Source organism: Mycteria americana, chromosome 9, assembly GCF_035582795.1.
Source record: "Mycteria americana isolate JAX WOST 10 ecotype Jacksonville Zoo and Gardens chromosome 9, USCA_MyAme_1.0, whole genome shotgun sequence".
In the NCBI taxonomy this organism is placed as follows: Eukaryota; Metazoa; Chordata; class Aves; order Ciconiiformes; family Ciconiidae; genus Mycteria; species Mycteria americana.
The window spans coordinates 33514400-33527265 of NC_134373.1; the positions used below are offsets into that span (position 1 = coordinate 33514400).

The 12866-nt window shown below is 42.7% G+C and overlaps 2 protein-coding genes across 2 annotated transcripts in view; one reads left to right on the plus strand and one right to left on the minus strand.

The window, feature by feature from the left end:
- DTX3L (deltex E3 ubiquitin ligase 3L) lies at positions 1-8099 on the minus strand. The gene is made up of 5 exons (XM_075511946.1): positions 7925-8099; positions 7374-7603; positions 3890-5428; positions 2694-2911; positions 1-1033 (listed from the first exon to the last, which is right to left on the minus strand). The coding sequence occupies exons 1-5, from the start codon at positions 8097-8099 to the stop codon at positions 964-966; spliced, it is 2232 nt and encodes a 743-aa protein (XP_075368061.1). The 3' UTR covers positions 1-963.
- The window catches only part of PARP9 (poly(ADP-ribose) polymerase family member 9), a 15657-nt gene continuing 10887 nt past the window's right edge, over positions 8097-12866 (plus strand). Inside the window, exons 1-3 of the mRNA XM_075511945.1 lie at positions 8097-8235; positions 8731-8770; positions 10783-11618. Of these exons, the coding sequence (XP_075368060.1) occupies positions 8221-8235; positions 8731-8770; positions 10783-11618 (891 nt within the window). The 5' untranslated portion in view covers positions 8097-8220. The remainder of the gene's footprint in view (positions 8236-8730; positions 8771-10782; positions 11619-12866) is intronic.

Here is a 12866-nt window from a genome sequence, read left to right on the forward strand (position 1 = left end):
TATTTTTATATTTTATTTATTAGTTATATTCAATAGCCACAAAGAAATTATTTAACTCACTAAAAATTATGGCTGCATTAAGTGAAAGCTATTTGTTTCACACCACCACAAAGGTAATTAGCAGGCTATTTAGTGCAGAATAGCAACAAAGCATCTTTATGATACAATTTATACCATATATTGGAAGCAATGGGAAGAATACAGTTTTGTAGTTGCAAAGCTAACTTAAAAGTTGTATTTAAGCTTAAACACGATGTAAGGCACAGAAGCAGGACCCCATTATCAGAGATGGCCACAGGCACTGTTACTTTCCATTTACTCCAACATGGCTCTGAGCATTCAGCACTTTTGCAGGGTTAAAAATACAGCAGCATCTATGTACCCCTTCATACATTATCCACACTAATTTCATATTTAAAACCCGAACCACTAATGCCATTTCTACCCTGAAAAGGAAAAGAAGCAAAAGATCATAGCCTGATCACATCTGATGCTATAACAGCTGCATAAAAATTTTCCAGCAGATGGGTTACATGATGCTATCCATGATCACAGACGTAATAACACAAAGATAAAGTAACTGTTTGATCAAATAAAAGCTAGGAGTGGATCTGTTGGTTTTGGTGGTCAGACTGAAGTGTTGTGGGAAAAAGAGCGCATCAGATTCACTGGTAAAAAAAGATACACAATCTGATATTCGACAAGTGCAACAAGTACTGATGCTGCACTCACAAGACCCAAATTCTGTAAAGGTTACACATATAGGGAAGCATTATTCAAGGAAGTAAATGATGTATAAAAAGAACATATACTGTTTGATGAGAAAAGATTACGTTTCTTAGCTGAATGCAAAATACAGGTACAGTAGTTGAACAAAGTAACTTCTTTCTTCTTAGTGCTTGAATAGTAAATTAATTGCTCTATGTTCAGTTATACTTAGGAGCTGACAGTTGATAAATTTCTTTATTCAATTCCTCTTGCTTTCAATTCTGATCGAACCCGCTGCAGATAATCAGGATCAGGGTAACCAAAACTAGGAGAAGAAGAGAATTGTTTGGGCTACTTCTGCAACAAAGCACTTGACAGTTCTACAGAACCTTCTCATCAAAGTCTCTTAAAACACTTTACAAATTGTATGCACTTACTTCTTACTCTATAGAGACAACAGGCCTTATTTTACAGGTCAGAGAGGTGGTACAGACAGGGTAAAGCTAAAAACTCATGAAAAGTACCTGCTGAATTTGGTTGTCCAAACCGACACCAAGAACTTGATTTTCAAAGCTGCCTGCTGCCTCACTTGAAAACGATAGGGTGCTTGGGTATGCATCTTACTAAAAATCAGACCTGAAGCGTATCCAAGTGAGCATTCAAAACACGAATATAATGGCACCTCTGGATTTTAGGTAGCGCATCACCAAAAGTGTGTATGAAGCAAGTGATAACTAGGGAGGGCATTCAGGCAGAGTGGGGGATAAAGTAAAACCAATACTTTTTGCTCTTTTCTGATCCTAGCCCAGGAAGGAGGATCTAGACACCATTCTTTAGAGCTTGCAGGAAGACACCTGCCCCTGAGAGGCTGCAACAAGCTTGAAAGGACTGTTCCAGACCTCCCTCTTGTCTCTGTAAGATTTTTTCCAGGAGCCAAACAGTTTACTGATATAATCTGCAGTTAATCATATCTTTAAGAAAGGTCAATTGCATGGGCATCAAAGTGTGGGACGTAGTGATCCTGACCAGAAGACCATTATACGTTGAGGAATTAGTGATCCATGTAACAGTTAACCTGGGCAGGCCCAGGCTTGTGCCAAGCTGTGCCGCGCCGTGCTGCGTGTGCAGCATGGCCTTCAGGCCTGTGTTGTGCTGTGCACATCCCGTGGCCGCATGACAGAATCAGCCAGCTCACTCTGAGAGGTGCTGCGGGTAGCTCCCACTCGGTACCGGTGATTACGCCACCTGCGTGTCCTTGCCTTTATCTAGAAGTGCGGCAAGTCCTCAAGAAATCCTGAATAGAATTGTCTTCTACTCAGAAAATCCTGTAAGAGCTTGGACAACCAAAATGGGGTAAAACTTTCCCCATGGACGGGGTCGGCATGGCGTTCTGTGCTCTGATCAGAGGCCACTGAATACTGTGCAACTCAGGGTTCCTAGCATCTAACAGGACATAACCGTATCTACACTACAATCTCCTTCTTGCTGTTAGCTCTAATAAGTAGAATTTCACATCATATTTTACAGAGTCTGTCTGAGTGCCATCTTTACTGGGATCATAATGGACCAGCACCTCCTGGTGCAAAACAGCAGGTAACAGAAGAGGCTGAGATCAGGAGTCCAACCGTACCTGCTATGAAGAGCTTGCTGATCTGTCCTGTACTAGACGTAGTTTCTCATCAGAGTAGTTATTAACTGAGTAGGTACTTTACACAACTCACTGGTGACTGGGTGGCCTGAGGGGCAACAGAAGACTAAGCTCGTCATTTTCCCAGCTGTCCAAATTGGTTAAGGCGATTCAAATCTGGATCCATAGAGCATTCCACAATCGCTTTGTTAGTGACAAAGCAGGACAGATGCTTTAGATTTGCCAATGGCTTGCACAGCTATAAAAAGTCTGAAATCTCTAATGTGGAAAATATTCAGGGTAGCCTTCCTGTCACATCTGAGTAGCAACAAAATTACATACAGAGAAGACTACTTACTTGATAGGTCCTCCAGTCTTGGAAGTTTTGTGGTGAATATCATTCCATGTGATAACACCTTGTGCACCAGTAGTACGTGACTGCCCCACTGTGAAAATCAATTTTTGGCTAAAGGCTCTTCTGAGGAGATGCAGAATTTCTCGCCCTTCCTTATTGTCAGGTAAATATGCTACTCGAGAAGTTGCATGATAAGGTTTCCCTGGGTTTGGATGGTTGCTCTGTTTTGTAGAAAAACAAAAGGGTTAAAAACAAAAAAACAAAAGTGAAGGAAACCCTTCACTGAAAGGGTTATCAAGCATTGGAACAGGCTGCCCAGGGAAGTGGCTGAGTCCCCATCCCTGGAAGTATTTAAAGGACGTTTGGATGAGGTGCTTAGGGACATGGTGTAGTGGCGGTCTTGGTAGTGTTAGGTTTATGGTTGGACTCGATGATCTTAAAGGTCTTTTCCAACCTATATGATTCTGTGATTCTGTGAAAACAAAACCACATTGTATACCATAAATGCTTTGAAAGTATGAAAATCACACATCCCAGCTTTTGCAATATTTTTTATCCTGTCTTTGATTCAGAAGGACATAGCATGACTGATGACTGATTTTGAGGTGGTTTTTTTCTGATTAGACAATTTCTTTCATGTAAGTTTCATTCACATTTTCTTGTCATCACTCACACATCCACCATTAAATTTGTTTTTTCCTCTTTGCTCTCTCAAATGCATGTCCCCCACCCCTGACTTTTTCATTTATCCCATTTTCAGTCCTAGTCATGACTCTAAGCACATAACATAAGCTGATTTCTCACCTGGAAAGCTTACAAGCCAGCCTGCTATTCATTTTTGTCCACTGGTGTCAGCAGCTAGGAGAATGCCTCAGAGAATCCTCATTATACTTGCAAAATTTTGTTTGTATGATATCACCCCATAGATTTCAGTTCAGTTATTCCCAATGTACAAATTAAAGACAGGTAGCTCTGTCCTGGTGCATATAAAATGAAGGGCTACCATTTGACTATTGAATTTATACTACATTACTTAATTGCACCCAAAACTATTGAATTAAATACTTGCAGATTTGTACAGAACAAAGAAATGTCTCTCCTGGACATGCATTAAAATGATGGAAAAATAGTTAATTTTATATTAAATATTGGTTTTGTTGTGGGAAAAATATCTTTTATGAATCTTTAAATATACTTACAGTTTGAAAACCACTGTACATATTATATGTAATCTCAATAGTACCACAATTGGGATAACCAGGGAGAGCTGAAGACACCGTTCTAGTTAACATTATTCCCTCTGGTTGGTCTCCTTTCATGAGTCCATAGACGGTATTACAAACAGGACAAGTTTGCTTATAAGTCATGGCCTGCTCGATGCAACTTTTGCAAAATGCATGATTGCACTTTCTCAGTATTTCTTTATTACTGATTCTCTCCATGCAAATTGGACACACATCTTGGTCGTCTTCTTCCGTCTCTGCCTTAGACTGTCCTTCAGAAGAAAGATTATTCTTTTGCTTGCCATTGTATTTCTTCTCAGATGCTCCTGTAGCTTCTTGATAGCTGAGATCAGAGGACAGTGGTGTCCTATTTTTAGTTTGTGTTGAGTCTTCAATGTTAAGAAGGTTCATAATGTGCTTTTCAGCAGCATAAAGACAGCTTGGTAAACCACTTAAGATGAATTTGTCTTCCTTCTTCATAAGTTTTACATGCAGATCTTCCAATTGTTTTCCATTAAGTAGCATATTTAATCTTTTCTTCTGATCTTCTGAAAGCTTCGAGCCGATGAGTTTTTCTCTTAACATTGCAGAGGCATTCTGAAATGCATTGATGAAACTTTCAGTAGCATGTGAAGACATATCAGAAGTTTTGATCCTAGGCCTAAATATTATGAACACCTTCTGGCCACATGGACTGTCTTTCTTTTCTATTACCGTATCAAATTTGTCTTTAATGTCTTCAATGTCTTTGCTTAATATTGTTTCCAACAATTTAAACACAGAAGCATCAACTTCAATTCCATTCCTGTATTTGTACAGTTCAGATGATATTTTCACATTCTTTTCAGCTTGGCTGTTCTCACCTTCTGCTAGAAATTTTTCGGCAGCTGAAACCTCACTCGCCGGACCACGGAGTAGCAATTGGTTCCCTTCCTCTTTGACAAGAAGATTACTAAACCTAGCATTTAATTTCATTATTGTCTCGTTTAATGTGTCACTGTTTGTTACAGGAATTTTTTCCTGTTTCAGATCTTCTACGCTTTTCTGAAAAGTTCTGATAAAAAAATCCTTAGCTTTTTTTATTGATGAAGGGCTTTTATCAGAAGTGAAGCATAGTGATGTGTTTCCATCGGAATGATCTTTACTTCTTATACACACTCCAAAACGTTCATGTAGTGCTTTGATTTGTTCTTTGCAGGTATGACTGAAATATTCATAGAGAGCTGACAGAACTGTGAGCTCATTCATTTCTTCAGTTTTCAGACAATTTTCATCTTTCAAACCATTCTTACTTTCAGAATGTGAAAAATCATGGTTTGGGTCATTGCCTGCAAGGATATCCTTAAAGTAGTGGTAAGCTTTTTCAATATCTGCAAAATCTCCCGTCAATTTCTCAGAGCCATCAATATCAGGATTTCCTTCTCTTTTTAAATTTGGACATATCATGGTAATTTTCTCCCTTTGCTGTTCAGTGAACATACTGGTATTCAAAGTTGCAGATACTGTAAGAAATACCTAAAGAGAAGACAAGAAGATATCAATAGTTGTTTTTTCTAAGGTTCTCTGCTTGCTGCTTCTATATTTTGAGTAAGGAAAAGCTCTGTACATCTCAGTAGGGCCAGATTACTAAAGACACATTTGCACACAGTGTTTCTTCTACATCATGTATACTGACATTACATACATGTAAGTAAAGCAATCTGCTTCTAAGTCAGCAGCAAAAATGAAATTTGTTAATGCCATCAGCATTGCAGGAACAAAGACAATAACTTTGCTACTTAGTTTGAGACTGTGACCAGTATCCTCTGCTCCTGACCTCTGGTACTATGGTTAGCATAACTAACATCATTTTATAAGGCAAACGGCCATTCTCTGTGACCGAGCTGGTCACGTATTAGTCCCTTTTCCCCTCGTTATCGGGCCCTGAAGGTCCTGCGCACCAAGTAGACAAAGCAAACAGATTTCTTCTTCCCCTCCCTATTGTCCTCAAGGTTCCTGGGCACCAGGCCGACTACTCCCCTCCTTACTGGCCTTGAAGGTCCCAGGCACCCCGCCAAGCAGGTGGTGATGACCCACAGAACAGGGAAGCATAACAGCACACAGAGCACTGTATATAAAATCAAGCAGTTACAAGTTCTAAGTGGGAACTTGGACCGCAACTGCTGCTGGACAGTGAGACCCGTGATCCTCTGGTGGCCAGGGACACCTCCACCATCCTCTACTTCCAAGGACTGAGTGAATGATTCGTATTCTTTTATGTGTTTTTCAAGTCTAGATTATGATTGTTATATTGATATGCAAGCCAAGTATTAAGATTTGACCCAATCTACAGAGGGTCCAGGTGATTAGAAACCATAAACTAAGCTGTGCAATAAAATTCTGTGCTACACTACTTATAAAATCTTACTACACTGATTCTGCTTGTAGAAATCCTGATCATTAATTCTATGCTATGCTAATCATAAAATCCTGTTAAAAAAATAAAGCTTTAATTGTAACTACAACTTAGTGCCATCATCATTCTTCCAAGGATCCTGAAAAGAACCTGTCTGTCCCCTTAGTGTCAGGTGACAGAGACACAACATGTTTTAACAGCACATATAAGTTATATTACATTGTTCATTAATTATATTAGACTTTCTAGTTTTCTCTACTATCTTTCTTCAAAAACTTCCCGAAAGTCATGCTTTAGTAACTCAGGATTAAGGCAGAAAACAGGATTCTGAAAAATAGTAACAAACATGTTCACATCCTAGACAGGATAGGGAAATTTGCAATATACTGCTACAGATGTCAAATAACCAATATGTTAGCATGTGCTATACCTCAAAAGCTACGTCTATGCTACTACACAAAACAGAGTAAACCCTCTGGGCCAGATATCAGTGTCTCAGTAGAGCCACATCCACATCATGCAACATGTAGCCTGGCCCCATCCCATGTCCCTAACACACAGTTGATCTTTTCTTCTCTGCATAACTTTTAGTTCAAAGTGTCTGAAATAATGTTTGTTGCACTACATCCCATCAGGGCAGATTTTTTTAACACTGAGGTACGGGATGGAAGTAATTAGGGCTGTTTGAAGGCGCAAAACATGCTGAAATACTGTCAGAGGTCTGTGTAGCAGGAAGGGATCCATGTCTCATACAACTTTTCCACCTTTTGAGAGCAGTCCTTGGTGCATACTATCCCCTGAAACATGCCAGGGTGCTGCTTTGGGAACTAGTGGCTGGCATGTGCCAAAGCCATGCTGGAGAACATGCTGCCTGTTAACATGTGGATGGCCTGTGGTCCAGCACTCAGAAGTCACTCCATGCCCCCATTTTATTGACTAAGATAATGTAACTGATGTTTGTTTGACATGAAATATTGAAGCGCAACATAAAGCAACGCAAAGGACTCATGGAACTACAAGCGGGGCAGGTCGTGACACTGCTTGTTACTGCTCTTCCTGATGTACCTTTTTGGTAATGATGTCTCTTGCCGCGTCTCCATGGCCTTTGGCTGCCTGCTGCTCCTCGAACCTTTGCGGAGGTGGGGAAGAGCTGGAAGGGACAGAGTAGCTAGGGGAGGCCTGCTCTGTAAACTGGCTCTTGCTCAGGTCCCCTTCTCCCGGCTGGATGACTATCTTCAGGCGTCTGGCACCAACTTCCAAGACGTGATCCGTGCGGGATTCCACACTCTTCTTATCTGCAGTAATGTGGGGACAGGCTGCTAAGGCTGATAAAGTTACCTGAAAACTTGATGGCTACAAGGGGCCACAGAGGCCACCTGCCCTTTGCCTGCCCATGCACTGCCCAGGGGCACAAGGAGGTGCCCCTGGCAGCCATTTCCCGCCCCCTCACACGGCTGCGGGATCTGCGTGCGAGCGGCCCCCCCGGGGCGGCTGGGCCTCGACCGCCCCCTCATCCCCTCAGTGCCGGCGACGGGGGCATGCCGAGCCGCGGGCCCCGCCGCCTGCAGAGCCGCCTCAGCCGTACCCCCGCCCCAGCCTCTCCCCCGCCCCCGTACCTCGCTCCTGCTGGAAGTGCACCCAGTAGGTGCCGGGCTCGGGGCCCACCTGCACCTCGCACTCGCCGCCCCCCGACCGCTTCCCTGACTGGAAGTAGCTCTGGAGCTTGAGCATCGGCTTCTCGCGGGCGTCGGGCGGGGGGCACAGCCGCACCAGCAGCGGCGACGCCGCCATGATGCCTGCCGCTGCCCGCTTTCGCTTTCGTTTCCCGCTCGGGGCCGCGGTTCCCCGCCCCGGGCTCGGCTCCAGCTCCCGGCGCTGAGGGGGAGACGGCCGAGCCGCGTAGCGCCGGTTAATGGGGATCTTCCAGGTAACAGAGCGGGGCTGGGGCGGGGGCGGAGGACCCGAGGGGCCGGGGCTGGTGCCGGCCTCCCCGCGGGGCGGCCCTGCGCTGGGCAGCAGCTCCCTCAAGGGCCCGGGGAGCTGCGGCTGGAGGTGCTCCTGTGCGACAGGCCGGGACGGGCTCTCCGGGGCTTAACGCACCCCGCTGCCAACGGGTTTTAGGCACTGGGGGAAAAAAAAAGGCGCCGTGCTCTGTCCTGGCTCTCGGGACGAGGTAAAATTTCCTGGCTTCTCACCACCCGCAGGTCAGCTGGAGCTAGAGGAAGCTGTGGGTGACTTCAGCCGCAGTGGTCCAGTCACCGTGATTTCAGCTCCAAATAGCATTTTAAATATTAGAAAACTTCATACAAATTTTTGAAAAGGTGGTGGTGCTGCCGGTTTTGCTTGCAACAGAACTGCTCCTGTGGGAACACAGCCCATCAGGCAGTAACATGCATTTTCTCTTTCTTGTTTTTTGCAATAGAGTTACAGTCCAGAGACCTCGGAAGAGATGAGCAGTTTAGGTAAGCCTCTCATTTAGCCATCTGCAAAGTGTGTTCCTGTGTTTAAGTTGAAAATTGTCAGCTACAGCCAGCAAACTGGGAAACATTGACACAGGATAGCCAAAAGCAACCTGAAATTTATGAATTGGACACGGTTATGAATCAATGTTATTATTGACTACTTCAACAGGATTTGATTGCATTTCTCTTTTAAAAGTAAGAGCTCAGAAGTGTTTTGATGAATCAGTGAGCATACCTTAGAAGTGCAAAACATTAGACTCTTTTTACAAGCAGGTGGCATACCCCGGAGGAAAGTTTGATTAAACTCATACAACTTGATTTACACTAATGGACATAGCTACTGCATATAGTACTGCTGACCTCTGCCAGGAGAGGGCTCTATAGCCATAGTGATAATATAAGAACTGCCCCACTCTTTACCATTATTTTTGTACCCTAAAAAAAGTGGTTTAAAAAGCCCTTCTGAATTCGTAAGTTCCTTACGAACAAAGAACTTGCTTGTGGGCTTTAAGTGCATACCAAAGAAGAGCCACAGAATTAAAGGCAAAGCTCAGCCTAAGATATCTGTGGCATGGTTAAATTAACGTATCGGCAAGTGTTCCTCTGCCGCTGTGGGTCACTGACTCTGCAAAGGCCTGCGGTACTCACCCTTGGACCTTGCTGGAAATCAGTAACAAAATGCTAAGAATGCCCTGGAGAGGGCAGAGGCAGGCTTCAGCCCACTCGGCAAAACAAGCTCAGAGGGGGAGAAGTGGTGTTTTCTGCTTTTACAAGCATTTTGAAGCCCTGATTATGGTGTGGCTTTTCACATTTGCTTTCTCAGCTGGAGTTTTAGTGGCAAATGCAGCACAGCATCACAGTGGCACTGCAGCCATTTAGCAAAGCCCTATGACAGCATCTGTTTCAAAGACGTTCCTCTCATACTTGTCTGCTTCTTTTTCTTCCTTCTCACCATTTCTTCTCAGCCCATTCAGTTGTGCTGCTGCATCAGTCTTTGAGGTTGGTGCTCTAAATCAGATTAAGTTTTGTGGTGTGGTTTGTTTTTTTTTAATTCAGATTCTGTCACTGATTCATTTAAGAATATGTCCCTGACAATGGTTGTGTCAGCCTAATGGTGGGGAGAATAAACAGTAGGAAAGAGAGAGAGTAAAGAACAAGTAGCAGGAGGAGACACATCTTAACCAAGCTTCCTCCTCAGGTAAACAGTAAGGCAAACCCAAACCCTCAAGCCACCACAGGCTCAGTGATACTGTTGTTGTCACCTTTTAGTGCCTTTGGAGGAGGAGTAGGGAAAGAGAAGCGATCAGCCACTTCTAAGGAAAAGCTATTTGCCCAAGGGACCTACAGGCTATATGCTGGTAATCCCTCTGCTGAGAGGACTCTGAGCAGGCTGTTTGGGGGCTCAGGGCATATTTCACCAGGTCTGACATCTGCTGGGTCACAAGAAGATAATCTTAAAGACAGACTGTTTCAGAGGAGGGTGTGTGGTCTCTCTGAGGACACTGATCATCAGCAGCTAGCCACTCCCATGTCTACCTGTGTTCAGTTACGGGAAGGGAGCTGGTTGTTGATTGAAAAGATGAAACTGAAAGTATTCACAGGCTTACAGGAAACAGTGGACAGCATAATACTGACTGTTTCTCAGAATCCAAAGACTTTAAGTTGACAGAATGCGCTTGAACTTTGCACTTTCCTGAAACTTACGCTGCTGTGATTCATAAGGCATTGGAAGGAAAGAGGAGAAGGTCTTGAGGAAAGGTGGGAAAGGAGCTACTAGATGGAGAGGTTAATTTGAACAGAGTAATGAACAACACTTGAGGCCTCGATTTCTTTGCTTAGTTGGGCTTTCTAAGCCTATGAAAAGGGGAGAGAGAAGATCAGACTATACCAAAAAATATTGGTAAGTAATGACAACAGGATAAAATTGAGAGCTATAAACCACACTTCTATATCAAAGGCAATGTTTTGACATTAGTGTCATGGATTTCACTTTATTTTATTCTGTATCCTAGGGCCAAGCATGGTAATGTATGAAGACAGCTTGATGATCCCCATCAATAAAGATGCCTATGAAGTTCTTAAGAAAAGAGAGGACTGCCTAAGTAATCTCATATACAAAAAGTTTGCTTGTAAATTGACCTTCAAAGGTACAGAATGCGCTGTTGAAGTATACAGGAAAAAACTAAAGCAGGGAATTGACATTTGTGTTTGTAAGGATGATCTCACAAGACACAAGGCTGATGCTTTGGTGAATGCAGCCAATGAATATCTAGATCATGGAGGAGGCCTTGCTTTAGCCCTTGTGAATGCTGGAGGGCCAGAAATACAAGAGGAAAGCAATCTTCATATTCAAACGTATGGAAAACTCACAGCTGGCAAAATAGCAGTGACACGTGGAGGGAAGCTTCCTTGTAAGAAAATTATTCATGCAGTTGGTCCAAAGTGGACCATTCATGAAAAGGAAAAATGTTGTCACCTACTCCAGGAAGCTATTGTGAACGTTCTGAAGTATGTTAGTGCTCCAGAAAATTTTGCTATAAAGTCTGTGGCTATCCCAGCAGTGAGTTCAGGTATTTTTGGCTTCCCGCTCAGTTTGTGTGCTCAAGTGATTGTAATGGCTATAAAGGAATTTGTTGAGGCAAGTCCACCAAGCTGTCTCAGGGAAATCCGCCTGGTGAACATTTATGAGCCTACAGTTGCAGAAATGAAGAGGGCCTGTGAACAGTTTCTGGGTGATAGCAGTTCACTTCCGGAAACTCTTTCAGCTGCACCAATTGAGCCTTCAGCTTTCATCAAACATGGAGGCATTTGCTTGCGCGTCATAAGAGGACTCATTGAAGCGCAGAAGGTAAGTCTGTCCTGTAATATGTTGAACATGGAGTTGCCTCCAAGTCTTTGCAGCATTTGGATCCCAAGAGTTCAGAACACATATTGTATCAGTCCACTAGTTATCTTCTCATCCTGATGAGAGTTTACAAATGGTAAATAAATTATAGCAGCAAGGAGTTGTTTTTTTTTTTCTAAATGGGTATTAAACATTAGAATGTTTTTATTTCTTTTTTTGTATACATGCTATTACAGGATAATATGAAGCAGCTAAAGATTGGAGGATTGATAATAATATATCCCTATGTTAATGTTTATCTTCTTATTATAATATCATGGGAGTTCACATTTTATCATGCATTCCCTAGAAGTCTACTCTTATTTTTTGCCCTGCTTTTTCCTATAATTTATGTTCTCGTAGGTGTCACTACTGGAGCTATTCAGGAAACACTGAAACAGCTGGAAATAACATACAGATGATGTGCACCTTACCTTTAAACACTGCATCATTTACATTGATTCATTTAACTTTTTAGCTAGAAAATCTGATGCAAAACATATGAGCTTAGTCATAGTAATCCAACAGAGCTCTTAGACTGGAAGCTACATCACAGGAATGACATTTGCTTTCAGCAAATACTGTATCTTAAAGAAATTTGTAACTTTTATTTTAAAGAAGTATCTTAATTGCATAGGAAGTTCATTTTTTTGAGGTGAGAGCAAAGGATCGCAAAGTTGACATTGTGGGGAATTTTGTTAACCATTTCTACAGCACTGAAAGATACCACATGCCTTCAAGACTATGAGGAAAACATGCTCCAAAGTCTTGAGGAAAACATGCTCCAAAGTCTTGCATCTTTAGATAATCTTCAGCAATTAAAGTTAGAACAATTACTGCTGTTATCAGCATTCTGTAAACAAGTGGTTTGCATTTCACATATTTAATTTGAAATATAGAAGACCTACTACGGGAATCTGCTGTTTCCACTGGGAATTGGAAGCAACCATAGCTTTGCAGTTTCCCTGTGTGCACTGACCCCGCTAGCTTGATGACGAGTGCTTGCTACCCTAACATGGGGAGCATCTGCATGGGCTGGAATAACAGACATAGCCATAGTTCTCTCCTGCTCATTGATAATTGGCTGCAGAATTGCATTTCATGAGGTGCATATGGGTCACTTCTATAGCTGTGGTAATCATTCTGTTGAATACACTCTGATGACTTGAACAGGTCTGAAGCATGCTGTTGGCTTCTGAAAAAAATGTATGC

Excerpts from the sequence above, each read along its gene's own strand:
- DTX3L (XM_075511946.1), bottom strand. The coding sequence starts at position 8,099 with ATGGCGGCGTCGCCGCTGCTGGTGCGGCTGTGCCCCCCGCCCGACGCC. Across the intron at positions 5,429-7,373 it reads GAGACATCATTACCAAAAAG|GTATTTCTTACAGTATCTGC; the intron begins GTACATCAGGAA and ends TCTTCTCTTTAG. Across the intron at positions 1,034-2,693 it reads AAGACTGGAGGACCTATCAA|TTTTGGTTACCCTGATCCTG; the intron begins GTAAGTAGTCTT and ends TTCTTCTCCTAG.